Genomic DNA, 15,378 nt, shown 5'->3' with positions numbered 1-15,378 from the left:
GGACAAGCGAGTACGGAGAGACAAACGATTTCTTTTCCGACTTCGCCCTAAAACACATCACTTTTCTCCGATTAAGAAGACGAAAAAAATCGTTTGAGTCGCGTTCCGGCGCTGGTGTGGCGCGCCCCCTGCCGGCTGCGCGGGGAACCGAGCTGGGGACCGGGCGGAGGTCGGCCCGCATTCCCCCTGGGGAACCGCCTCCATCGCGACGCTCGGAGCCCCCAAATCCCGAAAAAGCAAGAGAGAAGTTCCTTAAAGGCTTGAAAATCCTAAGATCGCCGCCCACCGGGGGAGGGCTCCCAGGTGGGAGGAGCGCAGTCCCACAGGGGCCTCTGAGGGGTCGGAAGTGTTTAAAGCGCGCAGGCGGTGAGGGCGCCTGCGCTGCTTGGTCCTGCCCCGCTCTGAGCTCCTGGGAGGAGCAGCCCATCAGCACCTGACAGCCCCCCGCCCCTCCCCGGCAATGGTCACTCCTGCGGAGACCTGCACCTAGACACCGTAGGTCCGCGCGTCACACCTGGGAGGCGCCACTGGGCCTGGAGGGCGAAAGGTGGCCTGGACCCCGGGAGGCTGCCCCCTGCCGCCCGCTCGGCGCCTCTGCTGTGCGCTGCCGCCCTGCTCTGCCCTCGCCCCACATAGGGCACCCTACAGACAGGCAGTGAGGAGGGGCCGCACCCTGCTGCAGCCCAATAACCGAAGGGAAGGCCTCCAGGGGGCAGAGGGGACTCCTAGCGGTCCCCGTGCCCAGCCACAGCCAGCCACAGGCTCATACGCCCACCCTAGCTCAGGTGAGACTTCCAGCCCACCTGCTCCTCCAGCCAGGCAGCTGCGCAGGTGGGACTGCGGCTGAGGCCCCTCCCGCTGTGCTCCCGGGTCAGTGTGCTCTGTAGGGTCTGCTCCGCCACTTCCATCTCCTGGCCGCTGTCACCCTCTAAGGGCAAAAGTCCTGGCCTTTCCTCCCGTCTGCCGTCAATGCCCCGCCCGGACGCACTGACAGGGCTGACAGTCCCCAGCCGTTCTTGGCCTCAACGCTTCACTTCTCTCCCCTCGCAAATACAGGACCGCGACCGCGGGCGGCGCGTGCCCGGGAGGGCGAGCGCGGGCCCCAGAACCCGCTCTTCTCTTCTGGCGGGAGTGCTGGCCTGGCGCACGGGTCCTGGCCTTCTTGCTCCCTGACTCACCCTCACTGACAGCATCGCCCTCGACTGCAGTGTGACTTCTGTCCCCTGTCCCAGCCTCCTTTTAACCCCTGACCACAGCCTCCTGGGGTTTCTGCCTCCTCTCCTGTGTGGCTTAACACAATTGCCGCCACGTCACTGCCCCTGCCAGTCCTTCCAGAGTCTGACCTGCAGCCATGGCCTGCGCCGGCCGGCCCCTCCTCCACGCTTCCTTCAGGCTGTGGAGCCCAGCAGTGCCGGAGAGATGGGGCCAAGCCGTCTGACGACAGGACTGCCCTCGGTGCTGGCCTGCCGCCTTTCACCCAAAGTCCCACGCCAGGACGCCTGCCCGCAGCCCGGAGCCCCTCCTCGGATGGAGACAGGTTTCCTGCTTGCCCACGGTGGGTATTTGAGGGGAGACCACACTTGACGCTTTGGTGGCACCCTGGCTGATGGGGGACCGGGTGGGGAGGACCGCCTAGCTTGGGCCCCTACCTGGGTGCGCCGCTTTCTGGCAACTTCTCCAGGATAGGAGCTGCATGTGGGCGTGGGTGGGACGGGGAGCTTGCATGGGTGCGGGTGCGCATGGTGAGGGCGGGCCAGGTGCCGCCTGGGAGGGGAGCACGTGGGGGCGGGCTGCGCACACGTGAGGGGGCGTGGCTGGCAGGACGGCGCACACGTGGCGTGGGGCGGGGCATGCGTCAGGGGCTAGGGCCTTGTGGCAGCTTCCCGCGGCTGCGCGCTCATGGCGTCCAGGCGTTCTAAGACCGCCGCTGGGCCTCCCCAAGTCCCCGGCTCTGGGGTATGCAGGTGAGAATTGAGGAGGGCACCAGAGGGGGTCATTTGGAAGGCTTCCTGCCAGGGGTGCTCGGAGTGTCCAGGCCTGGCATTTCTGTCCAGTTCAAATGGACCGAGTTGGCGTCCCCAGCCAGCTTGGCCCACCTGGGGCGGACTCCGACCCCTGGCCCTTAGGGGGAAGGAGGGAGAGAGGGGCGCAAGAAGGAAGGCACGGGCCCTGTTCCTGGGCAGCCCAGGCCCTATACTGCACCCGCCCCGTCCATCACCGGCTCTGGGCTCCTGGGGCGTTTTCTGGGGTCACGGAGCGGGCTCGCTTATCTCTTCTCAACAGTGCTCCCTCCTCGTGTGGCACCCAGGTCTGCTGCGAAGACCCTCACCAGGGTTCGGGTCTGGCTAAGGCCCCTGCACTGGTGGAGGGTCCAGGCTCCCGCCTCCCGCGGAACGTGCTCAGCGAGAGGGAGCGCAGGTGGGGGCCACGTGGTGGGGGCGGGGCGGGGAGAGGAGGTCAGTGTGCCCGCAACCTGGTTTCAGGCGGCTGGGACCGGCTTGTGGTCTTTGGTAAGGAGACACTTAGTATGCCCGAACATAAACAAAATCTGAGGGGCGCGGGCAGGGGCTACCACTGTGGCCCCTTCTTTGATCTGAAGTCCTGTACATATGGGACCAATAGACCCCAGACCCTGGCGGGGACTCACACCCCCAAGCACTGATGGTTTAGTCTTGGCTATGGCCCGAGGCAGATTGCTGGATAGCCTGCAACTGGGGTCCAGGGCCCGCGTGAGTCTATAGCCTGACATAGTCCCTGAAGGGCCCAGACCATTTGCAGAGCTAACCAGTGGCCTTGGCCTGTAGTCTTTGCACCTGAGAAGCCCCTGGGGGTGGCCCCAGGGGTGGTTCCAGCGGCTGCAGTCTTTTCTCCTGGCCAAGACTGTCCCATAGACGGTTGTTACTCCCTGGGAGCAGGAAGCGGATCTCGGTGAGCTGTGAGCGCCTGCGGGCCCTGCTGCCCCGGTTCGATGGCCGGCGGGAGGACATGGCCTCTGTCCTGGAGATGTCGGTGCAGTTCCTCCGGCTGGCTGGCACCTTGGTGCCCGGCTGGGAGCAGCACGCTGTGAGTTGTTCTCTGGCTCCGGGTCAGCCCTCTGTGGGGGAGCCGTGGCACCCCCGCCCCCACCCACTGGCTTACCTCTGCTCTCTGCCCTGCACCTTTGGGCAGGCTGCGTTTTTGGCAGACGGCTCTCCAAAAGTGTGTTGCAGCTGGTCCAGGAGCCCTGCAGAAGCTTTGAGGATGAGCTGTGGCCTCCTCTTCTGTTCCTGGCACTCCCCCATGGTGCCAAGGCTGATAGGGGTAGCAGTCCTGTTCCTGTGAGCCCCCTGGGCTGGCATGGCCCTCTGCCTCCCTCCTCCGAGTCCTGAGAACAGGGTCTACACTCATAGTGACCTCCAGGATCCCAGGCAGGGCAGCCAGGGACGGACCATCGCTGGCTTTTCCTGCGGGCTTTCTGGTTGATGCCTCTGTTGCGTTTTCCAAGGTTACTTACGTTTCACACCCTTGATTCCTCCCAGGAGACGCGGCACAAGTGGCAGAAGGATGTTTTGCAGCTGGCCCTGGCGACACAGACCCCAGCAGGTGCCCCAGACCCTGGCAGGGGAGCACCCAGTGTAACCATGTTAGTGTCCCTGTGGGGCCAAGGGACCCACGGGAAGGGGGCGGATGGTGGGCACGGACTGCTCAGAGCTCTCTTTGTCTTCACACCATTTAGGCCACAGACACCCCCAAGCTGTGTGGCTGCGGGTGTGGACGAGGGGGTGGCCAAGGTGCCAGACAGGCTGCCCGTCCTGTCTGGTAAGTGTGAGCACCATCTTGTCCTCCCCTGCTACCCCTGCCCAGCCCATAAGACACACCCATGACGACTGTGTCCCCCTCATGCTGGACCCCTGTCCCGGGACCATCACTGCCCGTCCCTGAGTGTCACAGGAGGCGAGACCATGCCTTCCACCTTCCCTGGTATGCCCACAGAGGAGGGGAGGGGTCTTGCTGTCACAGGGTTGGCAGCCCAGCTGGGCCTCCGGGGAAGGTTGGGACCCACAGGCAAGGCGTGAGGGTGCAGGGTTCACAGCAGGGTGGTTTGAAGATGGAACCCGAGGTCATGAATTATGAGCAGATGGGGGGGGGTAATGGCACGAGGATTCCTAGGTCTGAGCCCCACATGGTTGACCGGAGGCCGAGTGGGTGCCTCCTCCAGGAAGCCTCCCTGGCCCCAGGTGCCTCATTTCTGGACATTTACTTTCTCGTGGTTGCCTGTTAATCTTCTGTTTCTGAGCTTTATGTGGCCCCATGCGCTGTGCGGAGGGCCGAAGTCTTCATGGGAGGGCCGTGCTCCAGGTGGGGAAGGCTGACCCACACCTTGCTTCCCTCATAGAGCCTCCCAGCCTGGTCCCTGGGTCCCGAGGCCCGAGTCCCTCCAAGGCCCCAAGAAAGTCCCCACTGTGGCCTCCCCACTCACGGCAGCCACCCTCCCCCCTGGTGAGCGAAGAGCCTCTGAGCTGCCTGGGTCAGGCTGGGCCCTCAGCTCGGGGGACCCACCTGGCCCCAACGCTGGACGCCAGGTGGGTGCCCCAGGGGTGTGTGCACGTGTGTGCCTGATGCCCCAAGCAGGCGCGCGCCTCCTTCCGGCCACGTCTGTGGTCTTGTATCTGCGCGCCGGGGGGTTTGTGTCCTTCAGCCCACAGTGCCTGCCTGAGGCCGAGGCTGCCAGCCTGTGCCACGTGGCTTTCTAGTGTGTTTCTGAAAACACTGTTGTCTTTTTAATCGTGTTCTGTTTTGGCTGATAGTAAGGGAGTTTGCATTTTGTGAGCACACACCAGCTGGGGCGTGGGAGGGGAGGGTGCTGGAGGGGAACCAGCAGCAGGACGGACTCAGGGTCCACAGGGAGGGGGCACCCCGTTCTGTCCTGGAACCTGAAGCTGCCCTTCGGAGCCCGTGCTCTTCACTCCAACTGCAAGGTCCGGGGTACCTGGGACCACTCAGGAGCGAGGTATTCTTGTTCCATCCAGGTCTGTGTCGGGATGTGATGTAGAAGACGGGGCATCCTTTCTGCTGACTGCCAGTCCTGACTGGTGGCCGGGTAAGCGGGGGAGTGCTCAGCCTGGGCCACCTTCTTCCCCCTCCGCCCCTGATTTGGGGCCTTAGTTGGTGCTGATGCAGACCCAGGCAGGCACTGGGACTGTTGGGGAGATGTGACAGCATCCAGTTTGCTGTGTGACACCAAGTCTCTGTCTGTCTCTGAGCTCCCGTTTCCTTCTTTGCTGGTGGTCTTCAGGACCACTGGGGAAGGATGGGATGCGTGTGCAGAGGGGCTGTATCTGGGTGGGAGTGTGTGAGTGCACGGCGTGTGGGGCTGGTCGTGTGTCAGCTGCAAGGTCCCGTCAGGCTTTTCCCGAGGTTCCTGCAAAGGCGTCTGGATGTGCAGTGAGGGGCGTCCCTGCAGGACTGGGTGTTGGGAGAAGCACCTTCTTGGTTCTGGACCTTCTGGGTCTGGAGCAGGGCCGACAGGAGCGGGCCCACCCACCTGGTCACACTGCCTCCCATTCCCATCTCACGGATGAGCAGAAGGCTTCCTGGTCAGGCGGGACGGGTGGGCGGAGGTGGGCCCTATTCTGCACACTTGACCCCACTCTGTGCACCCTGGGCTCCCAGGGTACCTGCCTGCTCTGCTGACGTGTCCCATCTGCTTCCAGGGTCTCTGGAGGGCCGAGGCGGCAGTGCCCCTTCTCAGGTCCCCACCAGGAGCAGCCCACTGGGCAGGGCAGAGCCAGGCTTCCTGGCAGACCCTGAGCCCGGGTCCCAGGAGCCCCCAGATGGTCCTCTGGAGCCGTGGGGCTCGGACGTGAGCTGCCCCAGCCTGGCCCTGCGGGACGAGGTGGAGAGCATCTTCCCGGACTTCTTTGCCTGCTGAGGGCCACTGGTGCCGGCCGCACACTTGGGCATTTGATTTTGGGCTTCAGCTGCAGCTGCACTCTAATTCGAGCGGGGCTGGAGGGGGTGGCTGCGGGGAGGGAAGGCTGAGTGTTAAAGAGGAAAAGCGATTTTCCTAGAGGAAGCAAAACTTGTGTAGCATTTGTGTAATTAATGCGATTCACTGTGCAGATGGTATCATCTCCATTCAGAGCACTGGCCCTCGCCTGCGGTTTTGTTTCTGTGATGTTCCCGTCCTGTGGGGTCCCTAAATAACCCGGCCCTGGGGCTGAGGTGGGGAGGGGTCCACAGACTGAGACCCGTGTTTTCTGGGTCTGTTCCCTGAGAGGTGGGCGTGCGACCCAACTTCTGCCTGCGAGGCTGGCCTGGGGGGTCCCTGGAGAGTCCATCAGGGGAGGCCTCTCTCCAGCCCAGGATGTGCGGGGGAAGGGGCAGCCCTCTGCCTTCGAGGCGGGGCCTGTTGTGTGGCCTGGGGCAGAGGCTTGAGCGCCTGGACTCTGTCTACCCTGGTGGTCCCAGCCCTAATCCCAGCTGCTCCTGCCCTGGCAGCGGGGGAGGGCCTGGGTTCCTGTGAGGAGTGACCCTGCCTGAGTCTCTCCACCTTTCAGCCAAGTGATGAGGGTGCCGGTCTCTGACCGGGCTGCTCACCCTACCTTGTCCCCTTCCGAGACACTGGGCCCCACATGACCTCCCAGGCCAGAGTGGTGCAGGGGCCACAGCGGGGCAGAGCCCCACCCAGTGTGCGTGTAGAGACCCCTGCCCAGGCTGCCATCCCTGTGCCCACCCCCCGTACCTATAGCTAGGAGGTTCCATTAGTCTCTGAGTCACTGCCCACAAAGGTGAAGGGTGGCTGGTGTGTGTGTGGTGGGGGCAGGTGGTGCAGAGCAGCCCTCACCACGGACGAGGGGCCCCGGGGAGGCCCAGGTGGGCTTGTGGGGTGGTGCCACGCCTGGGCCAGCATCCCTGTTCCCCCGTGGGCTTCCTGAAGTCCCTGACCGGGGCATGGGGCACGTCTGGGGGTGTCCTGCCCTCTCATCCGGCAGAGCCACGGTCAGTGGCCACAGCCCCTGTCCCAGGAGCCTGCTCCATGGAAGGGCCTCCACCACCTGGCTGCCCATGTTCCAGAAACGTTCTAGGCTCTGAGAGCATGAGGGTGCTGGGCCTGACTCTGTCATCTGACCAGGCACTCCTTGCAGCCTGCTTTCAAGAGTGTCCCCTCAGAGACTGTGTGCATGTGTGTTCACGTTGTGTGTGTACACGTGTGCTGTGTGCTGCATTTGCACACCTGTGGACCGATGCGTGTATGCGTGTGTGCAGGCTGATGCCTCTCTTGGTGGGTGTGGACTCAGCAGGTCTTCAGGTTCTGGTTCACCGGCTTCCACGTGCACGCGCCCCTCTGCTCTGTGCCCAGCGCCCCTTGGACTGGAGACGGTGAGCTTGTCCCCTGTCCTCTGACGCTGACCCAGGGCCCAGAGCCCAGTGGGATGTGGCTGAGGCAGGCGCCAGCCCTGCTGCTGGGAGTGTCAGGTTCTACAAGCGGGAGGGGACCTGGGGCAGAGTCGCTGAGCAGAGCCCCCTCCTCACCTCGGAGCAGACCAGCTCTGCCCAGCCCCCCTTCTCTGGGCTTGGGCACAGCTGTGAAAGCCCCTGTGTCTCTGGCCACACTGACCCTGTCTGGGCTCTGGACAGCCTCACCCTGCACCCTGGGAGGGAGGCCTGGGAGCCAGGACTCAGCTTGTTTAGAAGCCTGACCCAGGTCCCAAAGGGGCAGGTGGGTGGGACCCACCATGACCCTGAATCCCCTCACTGAAGGCGAAGGATAGGACCCTGCCCCAGGTGGCAGGCAGGGCTTGTCTGTGCCAACTCGAGCCCACAGAGGGGGCACCTGGAGCCGGTGTTGGGAGTGATCCTGAGGCCCAGGCAGGCTCGTGGGGCAAGAGCAGTGGTTGGTGACCAGTCTCAGTCTGATAGCGGGAGGAGAGCGGCCTGGAACTGCAGCGTTCAGCCCTACACTGCCCCAGGGTCCTGGGTCCCCTCCTGCAGGTCCTGGGACGGTGCACATGGAGCTGCTGTGCCCAGAGAAGGCGCCGCTGCAGGCCCCCCTCACCCCTCCGCTCCCCGCCTGGCCTCCCAGACCGGCAGACTGTGGGGGCAGTGGAGGTGCAGAGCCATGTGGAGGAGGGGAGGAGGGGGCCGGCCTCCCATGCCCTCTGAAGCCCCTGGCGTTGGATGGGGCCTGGGCGCTAGGGGAGGGAGCACCCAGCCTGGCCAGGTTGGTGTCTGGTTTTGTCCAGGGCCCAGCCAGCCCTATTCGCAGGGAGTGCCCTTGGTGGCGCTAGTTCTGAGGAACATGGGTGCTGGGTCCTCCCCGAGCCCCCTGGATATGGGTGTCTGTGCCTCTCCGGGATGATGGGAGAGAAGCTTCTAGATACTGAAATTTCCCCCAACGCTCTGTCAACGGGGTGGAGCTGGCATTCCCTTTTCTTCTGGAGAGTCAGACCAGGAGATTGCCTGGACGGATGGATGCTCTGTGTTGCCTCCTCAGGGCAGAAAATGGCCACGTTACACCTCTGAAAAGCTGGGTTTTATTCTTACGAGCGTGAAGGTTGGTTATGCTCACCTCGTTTGAAATTCTTGGGCTCTAACCTAAAAGGGAAAGTTGTTGCCCAAGTGTAGGGTGGCAGGAAGAGGGACCTGCAGGCTCAGGGGCTTCAGGGCTGGTCCCTGGGCTGACCTCAGTGGCCGTGGAGCTGCCTGGGATGGCCCGTGGGGGCTTGTTTCCTGGTGCTGGGTTTCTCCAGGTGGGGCCCTCCCAGGTCATCGTTCCTCGGGGAGTTCTTGCCCCCCAGCCTGTTCTGGACCTGCTTGGGGACTGTCCCAAAAGTGCCCTGTTCTTGGGTTTGGGAATGGACATCAAAGGCCAGGTGATGGACAGCGGCCACCAGGACGCAGAACCTTCAGCAAGAGGAGGATGAGCCCTGGACCCCGAGGCTGCTTCCCGGGGTCACACGTGGCCAAGCGTGTCTGGGCAGCCCAGTCCCAGGTGGTTGGGAAGTGCCTGTCCCTTAGAAGTCCTTGTCCAGGCTGCCCTTCTGGTGACCCCAGGGATGCGGTGTCCTGCTGCTGCTGCTCCCGGGGGCACGGTTCTCTGTGCTTCCTTTAAGTGGTGGTGGGGGGGGCCTGCTTACTCAGAACGCAGCCTCTCAGTCTGTGAGTGAGGAGTGAAGGGTCAGGAGGTCCACGGGGCACACGGCCTCTGCCGGGGCAGGAGGCTCCTTCACCGGGTGCCCGGGGGTGGGGGTGGAGAGAGTTCTAAGCAACACAGAGGGGCACTTAGGAGAAGGTGTCCGGATTACGGGGTCCCCGCCGTCGTGGAGGGCAGCCCGGGGCATGGCAGCAGCTTCACAGCCACAGCCTGACCCTCCAGGGCCTTTTGGAGAATGCAGGCTGAAAACGCCCCCGCGCGACTGTGGCGCTGTTCCTGGGCCTGAGTGGGAGGGTGGGCGGGTCCGGCTGGCGGGGGCCAGGGTGCTTCTTGCTCCCTGGCAGCAGGGCCCAGCCCGCACCAGGCTGTTGCCGTCAGAGCATCTCGACCCCAGAGGACAAAAAGCAGCACTAGGAGGGTCCCCTTCCCCACCTTCGTCCACTGGGGACGCCCAAAGCGGGGCCACGATTTCTGCTCCAGATGCCTTTGGCCTGGCTGCTGTGAGCATGTGCACGTGTGTGTGCATGTGCGCACATGGTGGGGTGAGGTGCCTAGGACCCCAGCAGGCGGGGAGGAGTGAACCCTCAGTGTCCAGTGTGTCAGTTTTTGCACCAATGGGCCCTTGGGCTCTTTCCAACTTCACCTGACTTTCCCACGCCTGATGGGTGGGCTCAGCTGGGTCGGGGGCGGGGGGCTGGCTGGCTGGTACCCCTGCCTGTGACACATGCCCCGGGGTGTTGGGGTCTTGGGTGTGGTGGGCACTGGTGACAGTGGGCAGGAGGCTCCCGTCCGCCGCCGGGCTACCACAGGAAGCCATGTCCTCCGGAGCCCCCTGCCTGTCTGTCCGTGAAGCAGATGGGCAGTGCCCCCCAGGGGTGGGATGGGAGGGTGCTGAGTGACCTGCTTCAGTCACTCCTGTTGTTTCTGCTTCCTTGCAGAAGAGGGGTGGGGGGGGTACCTCGGGCTCAGCAGGAGTGCCCTCCAGTGCAGTTGTCTCTGGGGCCCAGGACTCCTGAGACCTCCTTTTGAGCTGGTTTCGCGCTGATGATGGGGTGGGGTCCCTTTTCCCTTCTCCCAAGTGCCCCCGCCCCCATGTGCTGGGGCTGGGGCGAGCAGTGCTGGGCCTTTCCCAGAGGAGCAGTCAGGGCCCGGGATTCAGGGGGGAGGGCGGCTTGTGCTGAGGAGAAGCGGGAGCCGGTGAGGAAATGGTATTGTCAGACCGTGGCCCAGACTGTTGGGACTAGGGTGTCCTTGGAGTGGAGGGGGTGGGTGCTGCCTGAGGATGAGGGCATGTGTGGGGGAAGGGAAGCAGACACAAGTTGGGTCACAGGCTTGTGATGGAGGAGGCAGAGGTGGGGGCACCCAGGGAGCACAGAGGGGAGCAGTCAGAGAGGGTGGGCTCAGCCACCCAGGGTGCTGGGCTGTGGTCTGGGGGTGGGTCCTGGGGGCTAGGGGCCTCGTCCCAGCGTCGGGGTGGGTGATCCTCTGACTGAGGGACAGTGCAGCCAGCTCCCCCCCACCTCCCCGCCAGCTGCTGTCCAGGGCTGATGCAGGCCTTAGAGCCACATGGCACAGCCTGGCCTGAGAGATAGCCTTGGGGGATCCTGGGCCACCAGAGAGAGCCACCTGGCCTGGGGCAGGAGTGAGCTTATGCATGGCCCAAAGGTGTAGCCCTTGAGGGAGCGAAGGGGCTTGCTGACTGTGGAGCAGGGACCTTCCCTGAGGCTGGGGTCGGTGGCGGGATCCTGGCTGGGGGATCAGGCAGGCTTCCTGGGCTCCGGCGTAGGATGGTGGGCGCCCTGGCTGGGCATTGAAGCAGCGGTGCAGGCAGGCACCCACCAGGCTCTGGTGACTCAGGGAGGGTAAGACGTCCCCTGCTGCCTGCCCAGTGACTGTCCCTACCCCCAGGGCCTCAGCCACTGTCATTTAGGGGAGACGAGTGTGTGGCCAGAAGGGCCTCTGAGCTGGAGAAGCTGGTGGGCTCTGCCCTGAGACCCCCTTGCCATCACCACTGTGTGACAGGCCCTGAGACCACCACTGCCTGTGGCCCCGAAATTGCAGGTTGGCTGTGGGCCCAGCCTTGCCCCCTCCCTGCACATCTCCCATCATCGCTCTCTCTGAAGGGTGTCTTGGTGAACCCCTGACGGTGTGGACTCAAGTCCCTGACAGGCTCGGTCTCATCAGGAGGGCCCCTGCCTCCAGTGTCCCTGGCCCGGGCTGGGGTGCCAGTGGGCAGGTCCTGGCCAGCGTGCCATCACCAGCCAGGCTCGTGAACAGGTGAAGCCCCCAGAGCACACTGGGTCCGGGGCAGTCGTTTATTGGACACACCAAGAAAGGCCTCCAGGAGGGTGGTGGCTGCTCCTAGAGGGTCAGGGAGGCTGAAGGGCTCCTCGGGTTGACCAAGATCTTCTGGTCCTTCTGGGAAGGTGGCAGAGTGCCTGGGAGACACCCCTGTGAGCGAGAGGGGGCTTGGTGGGACGGGGATGGGGATGGGGGCAGATGGGGCCGATCTGCGGGAGGCGTGGGGCACCACCTGGAGAGCCAGGGGTCCAGCTCCCTGCACTGTGCCAGGGCTTCCCCTAGGCTCGGGACTGGGGATGTCTGTCAAGGGACAGAGGAGCAGATGGGAGGGGCTCACCACGGGCTGCAGCATGCAGGGCCCTGGCCCTCATCTGCTCTCCACAGCCCTCTCCCCACAGACCCACTTTGAGTTTTCTCAAGGCCCCCTGCCCCAGGCTGTGCCAGCATCAGCCCATCACTGACTCCCTGGGCAACCCCGCCTTGGGCCCCGTCCTGGCTCCACATCCTGAATCTCCCAGCCGTCAGGGCCCTGCATGGGGTAGGGGCTCCTGTGAGTGCTGAGCAGCCCCTGCTGCAGCCCCCGCAGGGTCAGAAGTCACCCACCTGGGCGCGGCGGCCCCTACTGTCGGGCGTGGAGGCAGTGATCTGTGGAGAGAGGGGCGTGGGTGTGCTGAGTGGAGATCTGGGCCGGGCACTTCTACCCCCCGAGGCTGGGGCGGGGGTGGGCACCCACCAGCTTTGGTCACGTTGATGATGTTGGTCTTGTGAATGCCGTGGCTTTTGCAGTAGTTCTTAAAGATCAGCAGGGTGTCCTGAGTCACCTTAGGGGTCCGGCCTGTGGACAGAGGGTCGGGCTGTCGTTCTCTTTGGTCATTTGGGACAGCAGACTGTGGGGTTCTGGGGGCTGGGAGACGGCCCTGGATTTTTGGGGAGCAGGCATAGTTGTGGGGGCAGGAGCTGCCGTGACCCAGGTGGCCCCAGGTAGGGTCAGAGAGGAGGCAAGGGCCCCACAGAGCCATCAGCATTCGGGTGGGGTCCGGCCTCTCCTCTGGGTGCCGGTCATCACTGTCCCCTGCATTTATTCCTTTGTTTATTCCACTTTGGGATAAAGAGCTGGGGCCCTGGGAACATCTGGGGATGTCTGGGCCCTAAGCAGTCTTGTCTAAAGGCAGACAGACCAACACAACGTTTTGGGAAGCACCAAGGCTGCACACAGGCACACACACGAGGATGCACTGGGCGTGGACGTCCTGTGACCCCCACCACGGAGCAGAAGCCAAGAGGCAGCCGTGCTGCTGTGACTGCCCGTGGGCCGGCAGCTCTCCACCCCGACGAGCGCGGCTCCGCCCCCACAGGCAAGCCGCCAGCGCCTGGATGGCCGCGCCGCAGGCATCGGTCACGTGCTGGGGTGACATGGGAAGTGGTCCCTGCACACTCAGTGTCCGGCCAGAACTTGAGGCCTGGGCGTGGCCAGCAGTTCCTGGATGTTGGCCCCTCGTGGGCGAGTACAGACCATGCCCCCGGCCCTGCAGGTTTGGAGACCCGGCATGGGGCTGACCCTCATGTTTCTAACAAGGTCATTTCAGTGCTACCTGCAGCGGGTTGAGTCAAGTTCCCCCCAAAACGTGCCCACATCCTGACCCCTAACTGGGAATGGACCTTGTTTGGGAACAAGGTCTCTGCAGGCGTGATGAAGTTAGGGGCCTTGGGATGGGGAGGTCATCGTGGATTTGGGGTGGGCCCTGCGTCTAGTGACAAGTATCCCTTTGAGAAAAGAGGGAGGGAGATTTGAGACACAGACAGAGGCAGAGCTGAGAGTGATTTGGCCACAGCCCAAGGGCCCTGGGCCCCAGGAGCCAAGAGAGGCAGGAAGGACCTTCCTGGAGCCCCCAGAGGGAGCTGACCCCACCAGCAGTACTGGATTCTAGCCTGGGGAGCCCCCTGTCCAGGGAAAGCCAACCACATCCCTCAGGCTCTGTGGCCCCAATGTGAGCTCACCAGCCTGTGCGTTTCCCAGATGCAGTTAACAAGCCACCATGTCCTAACTCTGCCACTTCACAGGGAAAAGACACAGCCCCAAACCCAGGACCCTGAATCCCAATGAGAAAGAGGAAGCCATCACATGTGACACACACGGCCTGGTCACGGCCTTTCTTGTTTGCTGGAGACCAGAGGCCCTCGTGGCGGGAGGGCAGCAGGCCCGGGGGCATCCCAGACGCCGGCTTTGTGAATCCGTGGCCATATGCAGCCGCCAGCAGGACCGCCAGGGACAGAGAAACCTTTGCTTTTATGTGGGAGTTGGTGCAAACGTGTCTTCCGCAAAACTTCCCCTAATGCTGTGTATTTTTGACACTTAGGAAGAGGGGACAGTCCAGGGGCTTTACTGAGCTGCTGACTGCCGGTGCACGTATATCCTGCATGTTTATCTCGTGTTTAGAGCTCTTCTGCTCCCAAGTGGCCTCCAGGTGCCCGGGGTGCCTCCTGGGTCCTGCTGGCTGTGGCCCGGGGTCTTCCCTGGGGACCCGCAGCGGGCTGGGTGTCCCTGGCGTGGGGCTTGCCCTGCCCTGTCAGGTGGGTGTGGGTGGTGTCCAGGCGGGTGGGGTCTCCGGCACTTACTGAAGAGGGTCACCACCACCGTTTCCTTCCCTTGTTCTTTGTGGTGGGTGCAGAATATGACGTAGCTCTTGGGGTCCACTTCCTCCAGGAAGATCCTTTTCTGGCCACCATCTGTGAACGTGGAGGGCGGGGCAGGAGGCGGGGGCTGGAACTGCACCCTGGGACCCTTCCTGTCCCTACACAGGGGTGATGACTTGTTCCTCCGGACCAGCCAGGCCCCAGGCTGGGCAGGACGGGGTGTGGGTCTCCCGCCCTTCTCAGACACCTCCGCCAGCTCGTGCCCCCCCCCCCCACCGCAGAGAGCACCATGGGGGGGGCGGCGTCTAGCCAGGGGACACTGCCGTGGGGCAGGTGTCCTGGCAGTGCGCTCCAGGCTGTGCTCCGCCCGAGCTCCCAGGCCGGATGTCAGTGTGTCTATACTTACATTCCATCAGGTACTGAAATTTCCTCTTCGTTTTATTTGCCACCGTCATGACTGGGACACATGTACCATTTACCCTGGGAGGGGGGTGACAGGTGGCTTTGGAACCAGGTGTCTGGAAAATGTGGCTTGGCCTTCTCCATGGAGCCCCTTGGTGGGACTGGGCAGGGCTCAGCCACACTGGATCTCAGACCCTTGTGTCTGTCTCCAGGTGGCAAGGCCCCCCAACAACATCACCTCTGGCCTTGGTGACCCCCTCACCTCTGAGCCTGGGAAGAAGGCTGTGAGGTGGGCAAGGGACAGGATCCTGGGGCTCACCTTGGCCCTGCCCGCCGGCCCAGCACCTCCTCCCACACTTACTTCCTGTGCAGGTGGAGCTGCAGGGCCCTGGGGGTCACCTGGATGCTGTGGATGAAAAGCTGTGCGTCCGCGCCCTCCTGCAGGAGTCTTGGTCTGTTGGAGGCCAGCGCTGCTGAGAACCAGTCTCCGCTGACCTGAGAGGCAGAGGTGGGGGCGCTGGCGCAGGCAGGGGCACAGCAGGGGCTGGCCCATCCCGTCCCCATGGCCACCATCCCTCGCCTGATGCCTGCGGCTGACTACCAGAGTCTCATTGAAGTTGGAGTCCTGTGGCCCCTGGTGCAGGGTCTGGGGGCTGCCGAGCAGGGTCAGCCCTGTGGCCAGCAGCAGGAGGCTCATGGTGAGGCAGCAGCGGCTGAGCGGTAACCAGCAGCACCTCTGACCAGCGTCCAGAGCCCGCGGGGCTGGCCCTTTTGTCTCCTTTCGGGTGAGGGCTCCTGGCCACGTGGGGGCTGTCACCAGTCCCCTCCCATTCACCTCAATTGCCCTCTATTTGTTGAGTCTGCAGCCAACAACGGCCACTTTGCCCTCATCCACCCCCACCCCG

At 63.8% G+C, this 15,378-nt stretch overlaps 2 protein-coding genes across 2 annotated transcripts; one reads left to right on the top strand and one right to left on the bottom strand.

Moving 5' to 3' along the window:
* The first annotated feature begins 1,419 nt into the window (after positions 1-1,419).
* SOHLH1 (spermatogenesis and oogenesis specific basic helix-loop-helix 1) lies at positions 1,420-6,034 on the top strand. The gene is made up of 8 exons (XM_064490895.1): positions 1,420-1,555; positions 2,184-2,418; positions 2,916-3,063; positions 3,519-3,622; positions 3,716-3,798; positions 4,376-4,562; positions 5,010-5,080; positions 5,694-6,034. Exons 1-8 carry the CDS (start codon positions 1,420-1,422, stop codon positions 5,909-5,911), a joined length of 1,182 nt encoding a protein of 393 aa, XP_064346965.1. The 3' UTR covers positions 5,912-6,034.
* A 5,356-nt stretch (positions 6,035-11,390) lies between these two features.
* On the bottom strand, positions 11,391-15,170 carry LOC105106030 (uterocalin). The gene is made up of 7 exons (XM_031449574.2): positions 15,075-15,170; positions 14,835-14,968; positions 14,478-14,551; positions 14,054-14,164; positions 12,171-12,272; positions 12,061-12,082; positions 11,391-11,646 (listed from the first exon to the last, which is right to left on the bottom strand). The coding sequence occupies exons 1-7, from the start codon at positions 15,168-15,170 to the stop codon at positions 11,391-11,393; spliced, it is 795 nt and encodes a 264-aa protein (XP_031305434.2).
* Between the last annotated feature and the right edge of the window lie 208 nt (positions 15,171-15,378).

Source organism: Camelus dromedarius, chromosome 10 (genome assembly GCF_036321535.1).
Source record: "Camelus dromedarius isolate mCamDro1 chromosome 10, mCamDro1.pat, whole genome shotgun sequence".
Classification (NCBI taxonomy): domain Eukaryota; kingdom Metazoa; phylum Chordata; class Mammalia; order Artiodactyla; family Camelidae; genus Camelus; species Camelus dromedarius.
This window is presented reverse-complemented; position numbering and strand designations above follow the sequence as displayed.

Coding starts and splice junctions, on each gene's coding strand:
- SOHLH1 (XM_064490895.1), top strand. CDS start 1,420: ATGGGGCCAAGCCGTCTGACGACAGGACTGCCCTCGGTGCTGGCCTGC. Junction 3,064..3,518: donor CCGGCTGGGAGCAGCACGCT/GTGAGTTGTTCT, acceptor GATTCCTCCCAG/GAGACGCGGCACAAGTGGCA. Junction 3,799..4,375: donor CAGGCTGCCCGTCCTGTCTG/GTAAGTGTGAGC, acceptor CTTCCCTCATAG/AGCCTCCCAGCCTGGTCCCT.
- LOC105106030 (XM_031449574.2), bottom strand. CDS start 15,170: ATGAGCCTCCTGCTGCTGGCCACAGGGCTGACCCTGCTCGGCAGCCCC. Junction 14,969..15,074: donor CCAACTTCAATGAGACTCTG/GTAGTCAGCCGC, acceptor TCTGCCTCTCAG/GTCAGCGGAGACTGGTTCTC. Junction 12,083..12,170: donor CATCAACGTGACCAAAGCTG/GTGGGTGCCCAC, acceptor CTCTCTCCACAG/ATCACTGCCTCCACGCCCGA.